The sequence below is a fragment of the Crotalus tigris genome, unplaced genomic scaffold, assembly GCF_016545835.1.
Source record: "Crotalus tigris isolate CLP2741 ecotype Arizona unplaced genomic scaffold, ASM1654583v1 scf7180000018030.5226217, whole genome shotgun sequence".
Lineage (NCBI taxonomy): Eukaryota > Metazoa > Chordata > Lepidosauria > Squamata > Viperidae > Crotalus > Crotalus tigris.
The window spans coordinates 4,675,812-4,695,657 of record NW_024096786.1 but is presented as its reverse complement, the minus strand read 5'-3'; the positions used below and the strand labels follow the sequence as shown (position 1 = coordinate 4,695,657).

The 19,846-nt window shown below is 36.2% G+C and overlaps 1 protein-coding gene across 1 annotated transcript; it reads right to left on the bottom strand.

Annotated features, from left to right (window-relative positions):
• Nucleotides 1–7,693: 7,693 nt before the first annotated feature.
• Nucleotides 7,694–19,609, bottom strand: IYD (iodotyrosine deiodinase). The gene is made up of 5 exons (XM_039346803.1): nucleotides 19,296–19,609; nucleotides 13,736–13,915; nucleotides 12,677–12,836; nucleotides 11,871–12,027; nucleotides 7,694–7,989 (listed from the first exon to the last, which is right to left on the bottom strand). The coding sequence occupies exons 1-5, from the start codon at nucleotides 19,477–19,479 to the stop codon at nucleotides 7,807–7,809; spliced, it is 864 nt and encodes a 287-aa protein (XP_039202737.1). The 5' UTR covers nucleotides 19,480–19,609; the 3' UTR covers nucleotides 7,694–7,806.
• Nucleotides 19,610–19,846: the final 237 nt, after the last annotated feature.

Here is a 19,846-nt window from a genome sequence, read left to right as displayed (position 1 = left end):
CTAAACTTTAAAAATAATAATATAAACTAATCTACTATAAATCAAGTATTATAAAATTCTATAAATAATAATTATTACATCAAGAAAAAATTAATCATAAAATAAATGAAACTTTAAAGTTCCATATTTCTTCTGAATATAATCTGTCCACCTTCTCCACACTATAATAATTTTTTCTTGTGTATGGTCCTTTAAATAAGCAGAAATCTTTGCCATTTTCGCTAAAGTAGAAACCTTAAGTACCCATTCTTCTAAAGTAGGCAGCAAATCCTTCTTCCAATATAAACCTACAAGTAACCTTGCTGCAGTTATTAGATTCAACATTAAAATAGTTTCATTAACATCTAAATCCATAAAAATACCCAATAAGAATAGTTGAGGAATAAACTTTATCTTCTTTTTAAAAATCTTTTGAACGTTCCACCAAATCATTATCCAGAAAGCTTTAACCTTCTTACAAGTCAACCAAACATGAAAGTAAGTTGCATCAGTACTACCACACCTCCAACATTTGGGCTGTAAGTTAGGATACGTACAAGCCAATTTTTGGGGATCCAAATGCCACCTATAAAACATTTTATAAAAATTTTCCCTCAGATTTTGGGCCTGTGTAAATTTAACATTTCTAATCCGAATATTCTCCCATTGATCCAATAAGATCAGTTCCTGGATATTCTGAGCCCATTTAATCATACAATCTTTTACTCTCTGTTTCCGGATCCAATTTTATTAACTCATCATAGATTCTTTTAATATGAGCATGATTCTGATCTTTAATCTGAATGATCAGATTTTCATCTCCTAATGTTATTCCAACTTTCTTGTCTACTGTCCACCTATCCACAATTTGTGCATAATGAAACCATGAATATAAAATGTTTTCTTGTCTTAATACGTCTAAAGATTTTAACTGCCAATCTTTATCTGACCAAATTAGTAACTCCTTATATGAAATTTTGTCAAAATTCATCCCCTTAGAAACACCCTCAATTACATGTCCAGGAATCCCCCAAATAGGTATTTTATAATTTAACCTATAATAATACTTCTTCCAAACTCGAAGAAAAGCATTCCTTAAAATATGTAATTTAAAAGCCCGATCAATTTTCTTATTAAAAATCAAATATGCATGCCAACCATACAGTAAATCCCACCCTTCAATAGAAAAAACATCTTTATTTGTTAAATTAAGCCAATCACTTATCAAAGTTAAGGTGGCTGCATCATAATATAATTTCAAATTGGGTGCTTTAAGCCCACCTCTTTCTCGGGCATCCTGCAAAATCTTAAACTTTACCCTTGGTTTTTTCCCAGCCCAAATAAATTTATTAATACCTTTTTGCCACTCATCCAAATTTGCGTCTTTTTTTAGAATAGGTAACATTTGAAACAAAAAAAGAAACTTTGGTAGAACATTCATTTTTACCGCTGATATTCTCCCCAACAACAACAATTGCAACTTTTTCCAATCATTTAGATCCTTTTGTACTTTTGCCCATAATAATTCATAATTGTTCTTATATAATTTACCATTAGAAGCTGTTAAATATACTCCCAAATATTTAACCTTTTTCACCATCTGAAAACCTGTAAGTTTAACTAAAATTTCATTTTCCTTATTAGACATATTTTAGATAACATTTTAGTTTTATTATTATTTATTTTAAAACCAGAAACTTTTCCATACTGAGATATAATTTCCAACAAATGACCAACTACTTGAGTAGGTTGTACTAAAGTTAAAACCAAATAATCTGCAAAAGCTCTCAATTTATACTCATTCCTGTTTACTTTTATTCCCTTAATTACCATTGACCCTCTAATCTGAATTAACAAAATTTCCATTATTAAAACAAATAACTACGGAGATAATGGACATCCTTGTCTTGTTTCCTTTTCAATTTTAAAAGTCTCAGTCAGACCCCCATTGATAATAATTTGAGCAGACTGTTGCTGATATATAGCCTTAATAACATGTAAAAACTTATCTCCAAAATTCATTTTCTCTATCAATAAAAGTAAAAATTTCCAATCTAGTTGATCAAAAGCTTTCTCAGTATCTAGAAATATAAAGGCCACAGGGATCTGATTATTCTCATCCAAATACTCTATTAAGTTAAGAATCTGCCTTACATTATATTTCATATATCTTCCTGTTATAAATCCTGATTGATCACAATGAATCAAGTCCTTCATTACCTCCATTAATCTATTTGCCAAAATTTTTGAAAAAATCTTGTAATCCACATTTAAAAGAGATATAGGTCTATAATTCCTTGGTTCAGTAAGGTCTTGATCCCCCTTCGGGATCAATGATATAAACGCGCTTCTCCATGAAGGGGGAACTTGAGCACCCAACAAAATACTATTTAAAAGCTCCTTTAATGGCTCCATCATTTCCTCAGATAAAATTTTATAATACATTGTCGTTCATATCTATCTTGTCCTCAACTTCTTCAACCCTGCTTTCCAGTCTTGCTGCGTTTTCAGTCACCTCTTCCAATTTGTCATCAATTCTCTCAATATGCATAGCTAAACCTTGAAATGCTAAAATTATATCTTCCCTCATTTCTTTATTTTTTTCCTCCAATAATTCTGCCATAACAGCCCTCTCTGATGCCATTTTACAATCCAAAAGATCAGCCATCTCCTCTTTAATATCCAAAGCATTCTTTTTTAAAGCTTCTTGTAAGTCTTTGAGTGTAATTGCTGGTGGGGGAGAAGGAAGAGGTGTCTTTGGCTTGGGCTGAGAGACAGTCTGAGTCTGAGTTAATGGAGAGGAAATAGAAGCTTAGGAACTGCATCAGCCAAACGTTTTGAAGCCATCCTTGTCACTTTACAATCTTAGCATTTCTGCCTATATATACAAACTATAACAGTTTCAATAGGCTAGGTCCATTACTCTGAAAAAACTTTGTTCAAAAATCAGAGAAAGTGAAAGTCTCACACAAAGACAAAGAATTCCTCCGCTATTTTTCCCCCTTTTTCCCCCTTTTTTCCCCTAATTTAATTAGTATTGTTAAAATACTAATTAGGGAAGATATTAATTCTTGAGTTAAGGTTGAGATTCAAAGTCAAATACTCTTTCTCCTGTATTACTCCGTCTGCTTCTAAGTTTACTCACAATTCTTCTTGATTTAGCAGCGGTGTAGGCAGCTTCTTGCTCCATTCCGGAGAACAAAGGCATCCCAGGATGTGGAGAAGTCCCAGACTCTGAAGGAGCTCTCACTCTTCGTCTCCTAGAAAGAAATCTAGGAGACCAGAGGACTCAACTTCTATCTGGGAAAAGCTCTCTTTCCTCCCTTCGCCCGGGAGGAAAGTTCCGAGCCGCAGAACAGCTGATTGTCACTGTTCTGTGAGCTCTTATGCAAACTAAGACGGGCGGCTCAGAAAAAAAGCCGCCATCGCAGCGGCGCTAAACATCGGAAGCCTAGTGGTTTTAAAATTTATCATAGTTACATTTGTGGTAACAAGCAAACACCCAAAAGGAAACTAATTTAGCATTGACTTAGGGCAGCGTTCTTAACCTTGGCAAGTTTCTTTAGACTTCAACTCCCAGGCTGGAGAATTCTTGAGGTTGAAATCCGGGTGTTTTAAAGTTGCCAAGGTTGAGAAATAGTGGCCTAAGGTTTTGCATATCACAGCTTATTTCATAAAGGGCATGGAATATTATCCTGGATTGCAAGTGTATATGCATCATAGTTGTAAAAGAGGAGATCAATGGCTATTCATGAAACATTTGTTAGAAGTGTTTGTATGTGCCTTTGAATTAAATTCCTAGCAACTGCTTGGACACATTCCTGCAATTTTCTTGGCAAGGTTTTCGGAAATGGTTTGCCACTGCCTGCTTCCCAGGGCTAAGAGTGATCTGACTTTGTGTCTAAAGTAGGAGTAGTTTTTACCCTGGTGCCCTATCCACTGCACTAAACTGGCTCTCATCTTGTCAGGTGACAATATATCTGCTAATCAAGCCAGAAATGTAGGGGCATCTATGCTATTACCCTTCAACAGATTTCTGAATGGTTTATTAATCTTTTCCATGTATTAACACCCACACAGACACAAATGTTAAAGATGATAGGACACCCTGGTCCCGTCATCTGACCAGTTTAACAAAAGAATATGTCTTACCCTGGCCTGAATCCTTCCAGCAAGTCTGCAACTTCCTGGTTTACCCCTGAAAAAAGGATTAGTGAAAAATCTTTCCAAGCAGAATCCATAGCTTTTCCACTTGGACTTGAGAAACAATAAACACAGTAACTTAATTACATACCCACATCTCATATCTCAACAGAGCCAAGGAGTATAGATGGATAAGACCTCTGATCCATCTAGCCCAGGGGTCTTCAAACTTGGCCCTTTCATGACTTGTGGACTTCAACTCCCAGAATTCCTCAGCCAGCGTTCTCACAATAGTCAACCAACTGCACAAGGAAGCTCACCAGTTTCTGAGCAGATGACCTTTGGAGGCAACTATACTCTCATCAAGGCCAATAGCCATTGACCCGCAACATTTCCATGAATTGGTCTATCCCTTTTTGAAAGCAGTCAACTTGATAGCCAATATCACATCTCAAGGTAGTAAATTCCAAAATTTAATTAAAGACTGTGTAAAAAAGAGAACCTTTTATCTGTCCTAATTCTTCTAGAATTTGATTTCATTGGGCAACTTCTGGCTCAAGTGGATTTTACAATTACATGTAGGAAAGAATGCAATGAGATTTTCTATTCCTCTGCTTAATAATTTCATTCTTTTTGACTAAACTGGATTAGTCAATTAGGTTGTGATCCCTTGGCCCTGGGACAACTTCTCAACTGCTGTAAGTTATTTGGATTTCCCACTACAAAGTCTAGGACTCTACTGGGCTCCACCCTTAGCAGAACAATTATAAAAAATAATTCATTTTTTTAATCAAAACTGCTGGCCTCAGCAGCTAGCTATTCCCCAGATCAGTAATCCCAACATCAGGAAGTGCATGGGGTAGAAACTAGTAATCCAAAAGATATGGTGGCTGAACCACACTTCCCCACAAGCTTCATCACGCTGTTGGGGATTGCTGGAAATTGTTTTGCAGCAGCTTTTCAGGGGCTTCAGATTCCTCAGTGCAGGGCAGAGAGTAGAAGGATTTACAGATGTCAGTCAGAATGCATGCTAGGGAGGGCTGAGCACTGAAAATGCTATGTGAATTAAACTGGTTCCAAACTAGAAGAATAATCAGCTACAGAAGTGGTGCGGGCTGGTGGGAGGAAGGAAGGAAGGAAGGAAGGAAGGAAGGAAGGAAGGAAGGAAGGAAGGAAGGAAGGAAGGAAGGAAGGAATCCAATAAAATCATAGGATAGAGTCTCAAAACCCATTAGCTCATCAACCCGTTCATGAAGCTTCAATTGTTCACAGGTCCCCAAATATATTTATTATTTGATAATAATTTAATAAATGCTACTGTAACTACAATTACAATTCATAATAGTAAAAGCAACAACAACAACAACAACAATAATCAACCCCTTGGATAGTTTCATTGACCCTGGTGGTCGATATTCATCATTTTGGGGACTCTGACATAGGATCTCTCTGCCCATTATTGCTATTTTAATTCTTAAACTGAAAATAGGCATTCAAAAGGAAAAAAAACCCTGCTCATAATACCATTGTGAATGGTAGATGTGTTTCTGATTTACATGATTGATCTTAGGAAAGGAAAGCCTTTTATTATTATAGCTTCAGCAGCCCATCTTGTACTACCATCTGGTTTTATTATAAAATTATGTTAGACTTATTGCTGCTTGAGATTTTAAAAAAAAAAGAATAATAAAAGCTCAGTTTTGCCTTAGAGCAGCATTTTTGCATTTTCCCTAGTTCAGCAAGCAAGAGAGGATTACTGTGACTGAGCAGTGTGGCTCCTGAGGAGCTTTTCTGTCAAGTCTGCTTATAGAAATCACAGAATAATTGCTTTTTCTCCAAAGATTATACGGAGCTTATACTTACAGTCTTAAAAAAATGGTTCTGTATTATTCCCAATATATTAGGCATATTCATATGCTAGTGGCTTCCCTTCCCACATAGGATTAATGCCTACAGACGCTTCACCCCAAACTGTGCTGTTGCTTGGGAATTATGAGGGTTGAGGGAAAGTTGGCACAGTGGATAAATTAACAAGTGGATATGAATTCTTTTCCCATCCCACTCTCTTGGAATGAGGGAAGTAAACACACTAGAAGCAATCAGTTGTGTTAATTGTGCAATTATAATCTCTGGCCTTTATTTAATGCAGTGACATTCAGACACTGTTCTTATGATGTGATGTTTTAATCAAGCTGAAGGAATAGCCTTTGTCTTTTTCCATTATACTTAAAATAATAATTCTGCAAGATAGTGTACTGTTGGATGGGGTTTCTAATATCTCACTAAATGATACCTTCAAGGACTCTTTGAGGTAGTCATTGTACAGGTAAAGACTACACGGGGACTGTTTGAGAGGGAGAACAACCTTCTGGAACTAAACAAAAATGTTTGGATAGTAAAACAGGCATGGAAGTGGCATAGGATTAATGGAATTAAGTACTGCTGAGAGAATTATTGTACTACTTGCCAGCTTTTTAAATATGTTTCCATCTTCAACAAAGTTAAAGCAAAATGTTCTTACATTCATCTATCATGATGGCCACCCAAGAATCTTGTGATACACTATCTGCCCTTACTATTACTGCCTAAAATGTAAAATGTTTCTTGTTTATTATTTCCATCTTAATGTATTGTTCTGACACAGTGTACAGGAACTTCAAAAGCTGGATAGATTTAACAGCAGACTGTTAAAGCTGGATTGCAACATATCAGTCAAAAACTGGCATAGCTACTTAAGAGGGTGTGATTGAATCCAGAAAAGCTCCAATTCAGTATAATGGTAGAAAGGGTAGGTTGAAATTCACATTCCCTGTTAGCTGTGGAGCATCATCTCAATCCTTCAAGAATTTAAAGAGATCAAATGAGTGCAGAGAGAGTGACGGACACTTGCTTAAGACCTTGAAAAGAAGTGTAGGGTTCCAATATAGACATATTGATAAGCTGAATCAGGTTTTTTTTTCATAATAAAAAGAAAGAAAAATGGTTTTGCTGAGTTTTGCAGCTAGATTTGTAGTTAGAACAAATAAACAGCTCTTAAAATCTTCTTGTTTCCCCTGATTTAACTGCCATAAAAGGGGTTATTACACTCTTGAAACTGTTATTTAGAGAAGTAGAGGTCTGTGTAAAATACTATGAATGGTAGATCTGACCTCTCTGAGAATCTGCTGAGGTCACCACCCAAACTACCCAAATCATGGATACTGGAAGGTTTCTATTGGAAAAAGACAGGAAAAAAACTTATTCTAAACTGGATCAAAACAGTTGCTTGACCCAAGCTTCACACACACACACGGGGGGGGGGGGGAGAGAGAGAGAGAGAGAGAGAGAGAGAGAAAACGCAAATCAAATGCTTTGAAATATTAAGAAAGTAAATTTAAGTTAAATGTAAATATAATTATAAACTCAGTTGAGTAAAGTCACTAAACCCCACTGAATTTTTTCTTTGGAATAATCAATAATACTCATCAATTATTCCAATTGCATTTTGGTTGTTCACTATTATATTCAGTTGCTTATATTCTCCTTATTACAGTTTTTAAGGTACTTAGAGACAGCTGAAGAAGCCTGCACATTTAGATGCAAAAATGCTTCTGTTTATTTGAATACAGAATTACAGAAATAATCAAGAATAAAAATGTTCTTCAGGTGGTTCTTATACCAAAGTCTATTCCAAAGTGTTCCATGTTATATAACCACCAGAATGTCATTCAATGGCTTTCTGGACAAGTTTGGCACAGTGGCGTCTTTACTGGGGTATCCAACTGGCAGCAGCAGAAGCAGTTTTTCATTTGCTGGGCGCTCAAGCAAAACTCTTAAGCGTGGGCCACAGTTCATTGGAGTAGTAGTAACTGTCACCAGGCCCGCATTCTAAAAGCAAAAAGAGGACCAAATATGAACACATTGTAAGAAAAGTATTTTTTATCCTCTTTGCTCATGCCCTATAAATCTCTGAAGAATCCACATGCTTCAAGTTTTCCTCACAATATTTCACTCTGGAATACCTTGTCCCTCAGCCCAAGAAACCCTTCCCCAATTTAAGATGGCTGTCAAAATGAAACAATTCTTTAAGGCCTTTGCAGACAGAACCAGCTTTTCTGATTTGTTATATGTGTTTAATGTTTCTATGTTCTTATATAGCAAACCACTTGTGAGTAGGTGGAATACAAACAATTGTATAAATGATTAGATAGATAATAGATAAATATTTGCTTATCTGAGGGTAAGTATATGCTTGAACATGCAGGATCTTTTTAGAAAGTATAAGTACTGCAATTATATACTTTTCAATATTGCTATATTTTCATAACTGTATAACATACATTTATGATATGTGATTATTTTCTGTTCAAGTGAATACAATTACCTGGTCTTCAGTCAAATAGAAATCATAAGGTATTCATCATATTAGGCCTATATCTATTTATTGTAACTAGCCTGTTTTCAAGCATTTTGATAATGCTTATGTACATGTCAGTTTGTAATGTATCTTGCAACTTATGCTATACTTAATTCAAAAGGGATTCAACCTGGTGTTAAAACCACAGAATCATATAATAGAAAGACAAGCAAATCATCATAGCATCTCTTTCTGTTGAAATGGGCTATGGTCTATGTATGAAATCCCTGCATAAAAGATTATACAAAATGTTTCATTGTTTTTACCGTACACATAATTCTTGCTATTTATTTCTCCTTTTAGGGGCAAAAACTCAACAATTCATGCTGCAGGTCTTCTAATGTGAAGCTATCATTCAAAAACTACAAATTTGGCTTTTCTTTGAGAGACGCGTAAGAAACGTATTGAATTGAATTGAATTTTGCAATAGAACTGGACAGAACAATAGAATTCAAAGGGATCTTTTATTGAGTCTCACCTTCACTCAGTGCAGGTATCTAAAAAAAATTGTCTTTGCCTGGCCGCAACACATCTAGCAAAAGAAAGCCAATTGGTTTCAATGTTAAACTGCTGTTACAGCTTGGATTCCTCCTCCACAACAGCACTAATCAAACAGGTGGTAAGGAGGTAGGGGAACTCAGGCACATAACAGGTTATGTAGAAAGTAAAAACAGGGTCAGTCAAAATGGACTCAAATGTCTATACGCCAATGCACAGAGTATGAGGAATAAATAGGGTGAATTAGAAATTCAAGTAAATGAGGAGAGATATAATATTGTTGCCATTGTAGAAACTTGGTGGGGTGAAACTCAAAAATGGAATACACAGCTAGAGGGATTTAAATTATTTAAAAGAAACAGATGAAATAAAAGAGGTGAAGTTGCACTATATATAAGAAATAACTGCATGTCTACAGAAATAGAGCACAATGATGAAAACTTTCTTGAATGCATTTGGGTCAATATAAAGGGGAGGAAATGACATTGCCACAGGTGTACACTATAGGCCAGGGCTTTTCAACCAGTGGTACGGGTACCACCTGTGGTACATTGGTACCTGGCAGATGGTACGCGACCATCCTAGAAAAGTGGTAGCGGGGGAGGGGAATAAGCTGAACCAGTGGCAGCACTGCACAAGCCTGAGTGAGAGATGGCTGGAGCTGCAGGGCTGTCAGGGTTCAGAGGAAGCGCCAGGATCAGCTTCTTCAGGGGAAGTGGAAGCACCAGGATCAGTGCCAGGATCCAGCTGGAGCTCAGTGCTGATCCTGGCACTTCTGCTGAGCCCAGAAAAAGCACCAATCAGCTGGAATGTTACAGCATCTCCAGGGTCTTGAGATTTACATTCAGATGCTTAGCAATTGATTTATATTTATGATGGTTACAGTGTCCCAGGGCCATGTGAAGTGACCAAAACCTGCTGCAACCACCCAGCAGATGAGGGGAATAAAAACCAAACACCCCTCACCCTACCCCTGCTGCCAATCCTCAACAGAAATGCTCATAACAATGAAAACCTTGGATAGGAGGAAGAGCACTGCTGGGTGGGCAGGCAGGTGTCTTGCTTGGCTGTGGCTTGGGGGACACTTTTTTCAGTGCCATTGTAACTTTGAACAGTCACTAAGCAAACTGTTGTAAGTCGTGAACTACCTGTACTTTATCACTTTTTTTCCTTTTTTTTTTGGTCATCAAGGTTTGACACCTTGCTAGGCAACTAGTGGTACTCAGATATTGCCATATCCTAAAAGTGGTACAAGGGTGAAAAGGTTGAAAAGCCCTGCTATAGGCCACCTAACCAGAGAAAATAGATGAACTTTTTGCTAGTCAGTTAACTAAGGTATATAGGAAGCACAGCACAATAGTAATAGGGGACTTTAACTACCCTGACATCAACTGGGAGACAAACTCTGCACCAAGTGGAAGGTCAAACAGGTTCCGGACAAATCTAGCAGACAACTCTGTCTCCCAAAAAGTAGAGAAGGGAACTAGGGGATCAGCCATATCGGACTTAATTTTTCACTAATGAGAATCCCTCTACTTCCTTACTACCTGTTTGATTAGATGAAATGATAGAAGTGCTGAAGCTACAGGAACCTTGGGGGGGGGCGTGATCATGAAATATTTGAATTCAACATTATGCAAACACAAGCAGTAGAACAAAGTCAAACTAGAGTCTTGGACTTTAAGAGAGGTAATTTCAATAAACTTAGAGAAGGATTCCATGGATGAGAATCCTCCAGGGCAAAAAAAACCAAGAAGCTTGGGAAACTCTGAAAACTGAGATTATAAAAGCCCAGTCTAGCACAATACCAATGAAGAAGAAAAATAACAGCTCTCAAAAGAAACCAGTATGACTGCATAAAGAACTCTCTGATAAATTAAAAGACAAAAAGGACAAGTATAAAAAGTGGAAAGAGGGATACATAACTAAGGCAGAATATCAGCAAATAGCCCGAGCCTGCAAAAATGATGTAAGGAAAGTTAAGGCTCAAAATGAACTAAGCCTTGTGACAAAAGTTATAAATAACAAAAAAAGCTTGTTTCAACATATAAAAAACAAGAAAAAGTCAAGGAAATGATTGGTCTACTAATGGGAGAAAGTGCCACAAAGGTGACAAGCAACAGGGAGAAAGCATAACTGCTTAACTTGTTTTTTATATCCATCTTTACACAAAAGGAAAAAAACCTATCAAAAATTATTGCATTGTTTAAATAGATTAATCTGTTTATGAACAATTCTAATATGAATACATAGGATTTTAAATTTCTTTCAGCTATGACATCATTAAATCATTTTCAGTACTTTTCATAATTCAAATGTCATTATAAATCCATAAATCAGTCTGAGTATCTTAAAGTAGGGATAAGTCCCAAATATGCCTTACAAAAACTTATGCTTAGATTTATTTTCTTTAAAAAAAAGAAAGAAAGAACAATTTGGAGAAAGCCAAGTCCACTAAAACAAAGGGCCCAAGTTTGCTATTTGTAGTGTTCTAGCTGAAATATATACAACATAAATTGTTTAGAATAAATGTGCTTTATATTACATTGCCAGATTGCCATGGGATTTTGATATGTTAACTTTGCTCTAAACTTGCTCAACAGATTGAAATGAAAATCCTCAATCTCTCAAGATTACAACAGGCTGTATATTCTGTCAAATATTGTGTACAGCTTAAAATACCTTCCCATTAAGACAGAACCAATTTCTCTTTTTCCTCAAATGTGTGGTCTAAGATAAAATGTACAATGAAGTGAAGGCAGGTGCTAGTTTCCTAAAAATGATGGTTGTGCATAATCCTCCATATTGATTATATTTCATTGTTTTCTTGTTCTTACCCAAATTGCAAGCATACCTGTAAGGCAGCAAGGAGGATGCCACAAGCAATAGAAACACTGATCTCATTGTAGTAGTGAGTTTTCTTTTTCCCATCTGGAAGTATTCCATAAACCTGCTTGAAAATGAGAATCAGGTAGGGAGCTGTATCCAAATATTCTTTGATCCAGTTTGTCCTAAGACAGAGTCAATTTTAAACAGCTGTTTAGCGTAAAATATTTGCAATAGTTATAAAATCAAACGTATTATAAAATAAAAGTCTAGTTGAAAATCTTCTACAAAATCTTTTGAAAACTGCGGGATATAACACCTACATTTTTTTCTATTTAAACAAAAAACAAAAAACCTTGCATTGTGTTCAGCGCCTTGGCTGGGACAGCACATCTTTGACTTCTCCTGTTTCAATCACAGTTGTAATAAACTGGTTGTTATAAAATGTTTGGTAAGAGATCAAGTGGAATTTGATATTTTTAAGGGGAGAAAATATCTGGAAAGAGATTTATTTAAATGCATAAACAAATTGAAATGTATTTTCAAATCTGATAGAAAATAAATATAGTGGGGGCATGGTACCATTTTAAAAATTTGCTAACCTTCATTTCAGAATTAAAATAAAAACATTTATTTCACGATAAATTAGATGGTATATAATCACATGATTGTATGAAAGGATGTATATGACAAAGGTCATCTTTAGGAATATGTATTGGAACTCAGGAAAAAGATGACACTAATAGGCTAGATTTTTATTGATCCTTATATATCCATAATCTAAGAAAGATAATGATCACTCCCTCCAAGTTGCAGCAATCATCCTATTGATACCTCAGCCTTTTTAAGTCATTAACCCATCTGTCTCCCATCCTTTTCATGTAGTTCATTTCTTCCTCTTCTTCAATGATTTCCCGGATTTTATGCTTTACTTCTTTATTGTTGACAACCACAAAGGTCCAAGGTTCAGTATGTGCCCCACTAGGAGATGTTCCTTTAATTGAAATAAAAAGGAAATATTATTGGATTAAAAAATAAATCTACCTGATGATCCTCTAATAAAAGAAAAAGTAGGCTTCACAGCTTTGAAGTTTACCGCATCTCTTTTGGAACTGGGGTATAAGTATGTGCTAAGATTATGTGACTCATAGAGACGATATGCTTCCAAACAATTATCTTATTCATATGTTTAATACTGCTGTTTATTTCCATTTCACCTTATATGAGCTCCCCTAGAATATTGTATCTTAGAGATGCACTTCCTGAGGCTATGTGGTTTATACCCAAAGCCTGTATTATAATCAAAAAATAATTTACACAAGTACAAGCAAGCAGTTGTATTTATCTTAATTCAACTTAGTAGACCTCCTTCTTACCATATGGACACATGCTCTTTTCTTATTTAAATGAGCAGTGTGGGAATTATTGAGGAAAATTGCAAAGAGTCTATGTCACAGCTCACTTACATTGGCCTAGTTTTGTAATATAGCTTATTCATTGTGGTCCATATTTTTCACACAATCTTGATAATATGCAAATTCTTCCACAATTTAGGCCAGTGCAAGACTATGAATACAGACCACACACATGTCTGTTTGTCTGTCTATCATCATTATCTATCTATCTATCTATCTATCTATCTATCTATCTATCTATCTATCTCTATTTTTCTATCATCCATCATGTTGGGAGAGAAATTTTGAAAGATACTGAAACCAAGACTGAATCATTATAGGAAGATTTGCACATAGCGCACCATCTGCTTACTAATATTGTTCATTCCTATACAATATCCTTTTGACTAATATTTTTGAAGTGAAAAATAACAGGATGCTAGAGTAGCTACTCTAGATTTTAATTATTTCCAAGAAATCCATTCACAAAGGGTATTACCTGCAGCTTTAATCACATTGTCAATTACTTCTCTTGGAACTGGCTCATCACTGATGAATCTAACAGATCGTCTCTTTTTGAGAAGCTCATAAAAATCCTTTGATCTTTTGACCATGTCTTCTTCAGAGTAACGCTCAGTTGAAAAAGGGACATGAACTGATTCATTCCATTCATCATCATCTGCAGGGGAAGGTGGAGGAAATAATACAAAAATAAACATAAAATAGGATAAAAGATTTCAAGTATTCCTTATGGGAAAGAAAAACTGTAATCTTTGGTCCTATTAACTGTATATCAACAAAGAATTTTTTGGGAAACAAGTAATATTTATAGAAGACTATCAGAAGTAATACCTTTTCCTACTTGTTGAGCCTTGGGGATGCATGCGGAAAAAGGCAAGTTTCTGGCACCTCCATATAGAGCTAGGAAACAACAACAATCCTGGCTAAAATTTTGCAGAACCATTGCCTTAAAATGAGTGTAAACCAGGAATGGCCTATGGAAAGTATCAAAGTGTAGCTTCATTGCTTAAATGAAGTGTAGCTTCAATTGTGCTTTAAGGTAGGAGCTGGACCTTAAAAACCTAGAGAACATCAGATTTGTTTTTCCTGTTATTGACAATATTTGACTGATCAATCTCTGGGCACTAACTTTATCTGAGAGCAGGGGTGTAAGTAAATATTGCCTCTGTGTCCTGAGGCAAATATCTTAATGGCTACCTCAAAGGTGATGGAGTTCCAGTGTTAAGCCTCCCTGGCTATAGTTATTCAGGCTGGAGTAAAGGAAAAGTGTCACACAAGTGCTTCTTCCCACCAGCAGCACTGACCCTAAGTCTCATGAGTAAAGGGTGAAGGAAGCGAGCACTGAGAAATACGAAGCGCTGAAAGCAATACTTCCATCCTGTAGTCCAGGCCTTTCTCAGCCACTTCCAGGCAATCCAAATGACTAGGGGAGGAAGAAGATACTGGAGGAAGTGTCATTGCTGCTGCTGACTGAAGCAACAGCTAATTCAAGAATGGGATGATTATGCTAATATCACTTTGGTGCCAAATCAAACGGTTCATGTTTGCGTAAGCTTTTAAAAGTTTTCAACCAGTTTGCCTTGATTTGTTGATCAGTATAGCTCGTTTGCTGATGAATTAGTTGTTTTATGCTCTGACTGCTGAAATTTTATTTTTGCACCGTTTTAAAAATCTATGCATGCTACTATTCTATTGCAGATGAAACTGCAGTTTACAATGTTTGAAAAGTACAAAAGAAAAGAAAAGATGCGAGCAGCTGCAAAATGATTTCTCTCTTTACATTCTAATCTAAGCTGTACAGAAAAACACATTCTTTTTTTTCTAAATAGTGTAACAATGTATTATTTCAGCTAAGTGTTTTGTGTCTTTCATAGTAAAAAGAGGCAGAAAGAAATGCCTTCCATTTCTTTAATTTCCAAACAAAAGAATCAGTGGAGGAGGGCTACTAATGACATAGGATGTTCCTCATGCTGTTTGTTTAGTGCCTAAGAAGGGCTTCCTACTTTGCCAGTTAAATTTGTTATATGGCAAATCATCAATGTTCATGAATCCTTAAGAAAACATCTTTTTGATCAAACATAAAGGAGGCTGAAATGATCCATGGGTTAAACATAGGAGAACAAAACTGACCCCTAGCAGAAAAGGCCATGATACTAAAACACTGTGTTCTGTGCACTTGCCACTTAATGTTTTGAAGATAGTGCTCTGGGTTGTTTTCTTTGGATGCTGGCAGGACTTTAAAAAGTGCTTTAACTTTTCACTCTCTGCCATCATACACTATTAAGTGACTCTTCTGAATGCACCCAAACCATACGGTTGCTTAAAAGCCGTGAACCTCTGGCTTTTATCAGCATGACTAAAAACTGATCACAGAATGCAAGTATGACTTTTTCATCCTACTAATCAACACACGATGTGGTATGAGTTCTGTCCATTTTCTCATTTCTTCATTGCAAAGCTTTCTGTTACCACCCTCACAACCCAAACCAGGAAAACAACTGAGAAAGGGAAGAAAACTTGTAAGACAAGGTTCTCTTCCAGATTTTTTTTCCCCAACAGCAGTCTCACATGAAAAGACATATTCCTACTATTCTTAAATGGAATGCATATTTGGCCCAGGACCTATGCAACAAATATAAGGAAATTCCAAAGAAGACTGACTCCTAAAGACTTTAGAAGAACATTAGTTCATGGGTCCATCCAGCTAAAGAGCAGAGATAACTCAGGCCTAAAGCAAGAGTCAGTCAATGGACTCCTTTCCCCTCTGGAGCATATCTTTTATAAGAGAAGGAGTAGTATTGGCTACTTTGCAAAGCTTATAGGTTGCCCTCCTCCCAACACAGCCAGGAGTGTTAGAATTGGTCATCTGGACAAAAGAAACCAAAATCCTGCATGAACCAGCAATGCTCATTCTGGAAAGGCATCCAGCCTTGAGCACATAACCACCCTATCAGAACAGATTGGCTTGACTGCCAGTTTTGGGTTGCAGTGGCTGCAGGTACACAAAGAGGCTTCTCTCTTCTTTATCTGCCTTTCCTCTGCCAGTAGACCCTTAATTGGGTCAAAAGGTCACCCTGGAGGGATGACTACCGATGAGGAGGACTCTCGTTGATTGCGGGGGGAGGCAGCTCCCTCCTTGGTCCGAGGCAGCTCCTCAGGGCCGACGGAGAAAAGATTGGCCAGTAACATGGCCAATCATTTAGCTGCTCCAGCCGAAAGTTGAAAGAACATCTAAGTGTTAAGAAACCATCGTGGATGATCCCGGTGAGACTTTTCCCTCTCTCTTTTTACTCTCCTGTTAAAAGCTTTTGGGAATTACTCCCCTGCTTTGAAAGAGCTGCCTTTGTTTATCTGGGGAAAAGAGCTTTCCATAACAAAGGAAAAACTTTTTACTGACTATTTTTATTTTTGGTTACTTGGGGGCCCTGGAAAAATTCTTATCATAAAACTTTATTATTATATCTTCTAAGCTGGAGAATATTGTTTTCCTATGTCTTGGACTTATTTTTTAAAGGGATAAATCTTACTGTTTGAAAAAAAACTATGAGAATCCGGAAAAGAGACTCCATAGCTTTTTGACTTTGCTAAGCTCATTCTTGATGTCTGGAAGAGACTTTCATAGTTTACTGAGGACATCTTGTGGAGAAATGTAAAACTGCAACCATCTCTTGTTTCTGTTACTACTGAAATGGTGAGAAACCATATTCACCACTCAACTGTAAACTCATACTGGAAAAAAATTATGAAGCTACTGAGGAAATATGTTCCCAAATAAGAGAGAGAACTGCAGAAATAATAAACAGAAATTCTACTGTGGACTTACAAACTGACCTTCAGACTCTATTTGATCATTCAACAGACCAAAAAGCAATAGAAGAGGAATTAATTTACATACAACCTATGGAGACTTTGGATGACCAGAAAATGAATATAACTAAACTATTTACAATTGCAAAACTAACAGAAATGGACTTGAACTTACAACTGTTGGAGAACTATGACAATCTTGATAATTATCTACTAATTATAAAATTGGACATGATCGAGTGTTTTATCCAGCAGGCAGGAGCCAGGCATCAAAAACAGAGGATGGGAGGTCTTTTACTGATCCAAATGACATTACAAGCAATAATGGGAGATCTATTTGCTGAAATAGAGGCTTTGTTATGGAAACCTGCTTGGCATAAAAAGAAAGCCAGAATAAGACTAAAAAGAGAAATTTAAAATTATATGTAATGGATTAAAAAAGTTTTGAGAAATATGGATTGATTTAATGACTAAGATTTAGAGTTGAAAATTTGTGATTATTAGAATATATATGTTAAACAGAGTAAGAATGCACTTTTTGGAATAATATGTTTATTTGTATCAAAATTATTTTGTAATGGAATGAGAATAAGAATATGAAAGAGGTTTTTAGAAATTCAGATTGCTTTAACAACTAATTTAGTGTGTTAAGTTAGTAAGATGATGTTTTGTGTAATAATAGGTGTGTTCTTTTTTCAGACATGATAATTATTTGAATGAGATTTAAATGCTATCTGAAGAAATAAGAGAGATTTGTGATAAAATTAATGAGTATGAGAGTATGAATTAGAATATATCTGGATTAGTATTTTAGAAGGGATACCTGAAGTGATAATATGTTTATCTAAGATTAAATTGGACTATGGTAACTGTAAATTAATAAAGTTCAAAACAGGATTAGGATTTATAGATATGTAATGTAGAAATGGATTATGTTAAATAGCTTATATTATTTGAGGGAAATAGAGAGGGAACATTTAATGTATTTACTTGAGCTATTATATGATTTTGTTTTTGGATGATTGATCACCTAACCACCACAGTGTGTCTTGAGCATTCTGTTGTAAAAGTTAAAAAACCAATAAAATTTGTTATAAAAAAAGAACAGATTGGGTTGACATTTCTTTCACTTTGTTTTCCACATTTGGAATAATTCACAGTTCTTTGGGCTTTTTAGTAAATTAAACCAGGAAAGACAAGGCATGCATAAAGCTGCATCTAGTTATTTGCACACCATGGAAAAGCTCCTCATTTGTGATTAAGCACATTCCATTGCCTTCCATCTAGGTAGGAATACGTTGTACTGAATTTTCAAGGACATACATTACAATAAAAATGTAGAAGCACAGTGTTAATAATTGACAATAAAGTGCTTTTGTCAATAACATACACGCTGTTGCTGCTTTCTTTCCCCATAACTCAGATCAGCTTCACAGTTATTACTCTACTTAACCAAAAAGGAGGACCACAAGCTATGTTAGCCTTGCAAGGTAATCCAGAAAGATTAACAGCAAAGATTAACTGCTCTATCTTTATTGTAAGGGGTTTTTCCCCCTCCTGTTCAATCATATCTGATTCTTGGAGATTGCATGGACATGTGCCTGCAGTTTTCCTGGCAAGGTTTTTCAGAAATAGTTTGCCATTGCCTCCTTCCTAGGGCTAAGAGAAAGTGACTGGCCTAAGGTCACCCAGTTGGCTTCATGCCCAAAGCGGGACTAGAACTCATAATCTCCTAGTTTCTAATCCAATGCCTTAACCACTACACCAAACTAGCTCTCACTATAAGGTCACATTAACAGAACCTTACAAGTCTGAAAGTATTCCTTCCATTGCTGACTTTTACTTTCCCCAAAACTAAGGAGGGTCCCTTCTGAGACACTTTCACTACCTCTCCTCATTCAAATTCAAATTTTATTAAACTATTGTCTAGGTTGCAGTTCTTCTTCCTGTCTCCCAAGGTCATTCCCATATATCATTTCATGCTAAGAGGCTGCTATTGCCACTTTTGTCTCCTCTTGGAGCCCATCAAAAACACCAGACACCACACCAGCACTATTTCATTTCTTTAACCACCTCATAGTTTGGTCTTCAGCTGATTAGGAGTTACAGATTAACACCAAAACACAAATAATTAAACATTAGTATAAAGCAGCCTTTCCCAACCTGTTCTTCTCCAGATGTGATCAAATCCCCCCCCCAAAAAATTCTCAGCCAGGAATAGTCTTTCATACCTTCATACTCTGCATGTAAATCAGTCCCATCTTTTAAGCCTTCTTCTTCCCATGGGCAAGGCACAGCCTTTTTGCTAGTTGCGCTCAGCAGTGTCTTGGGAGTTTTCCTACTGTTTCTGAATATTATCCCTATCAAGACACAGATTAGTGCCACCACTGCTGGAGTTAATAAAGAAAACATCATAATCAATCAATATCAGATGTGGTATCACAAGTCCTCACACAGCAAATTCTTCTTGTCAAGAACAAAATTGAAAACAAATAGCACAAAAAGAATTAGAACCACCCACTTAGGGGGTTTTGGCCTCTTGATTTCCTGAAGGCAGAACTTTCTGAAGTTGCTCTTCAACCTTTAACAAGATCTGGCTTCTTTCCCAGAATTAAGGCTGTTTGTTTTAATTCTATTGCAAAAGCTGACCCCAAGTTACATTAAGTTGAACCACACCACTTTAACTGCTACTATGTTCTTGGAAATTCATGAGCCAGTATATAGAGCTTGGACAACTCTGAAGGTTGAGCAAAAAAAAGTCCAATGAAAGATACTCAAAACC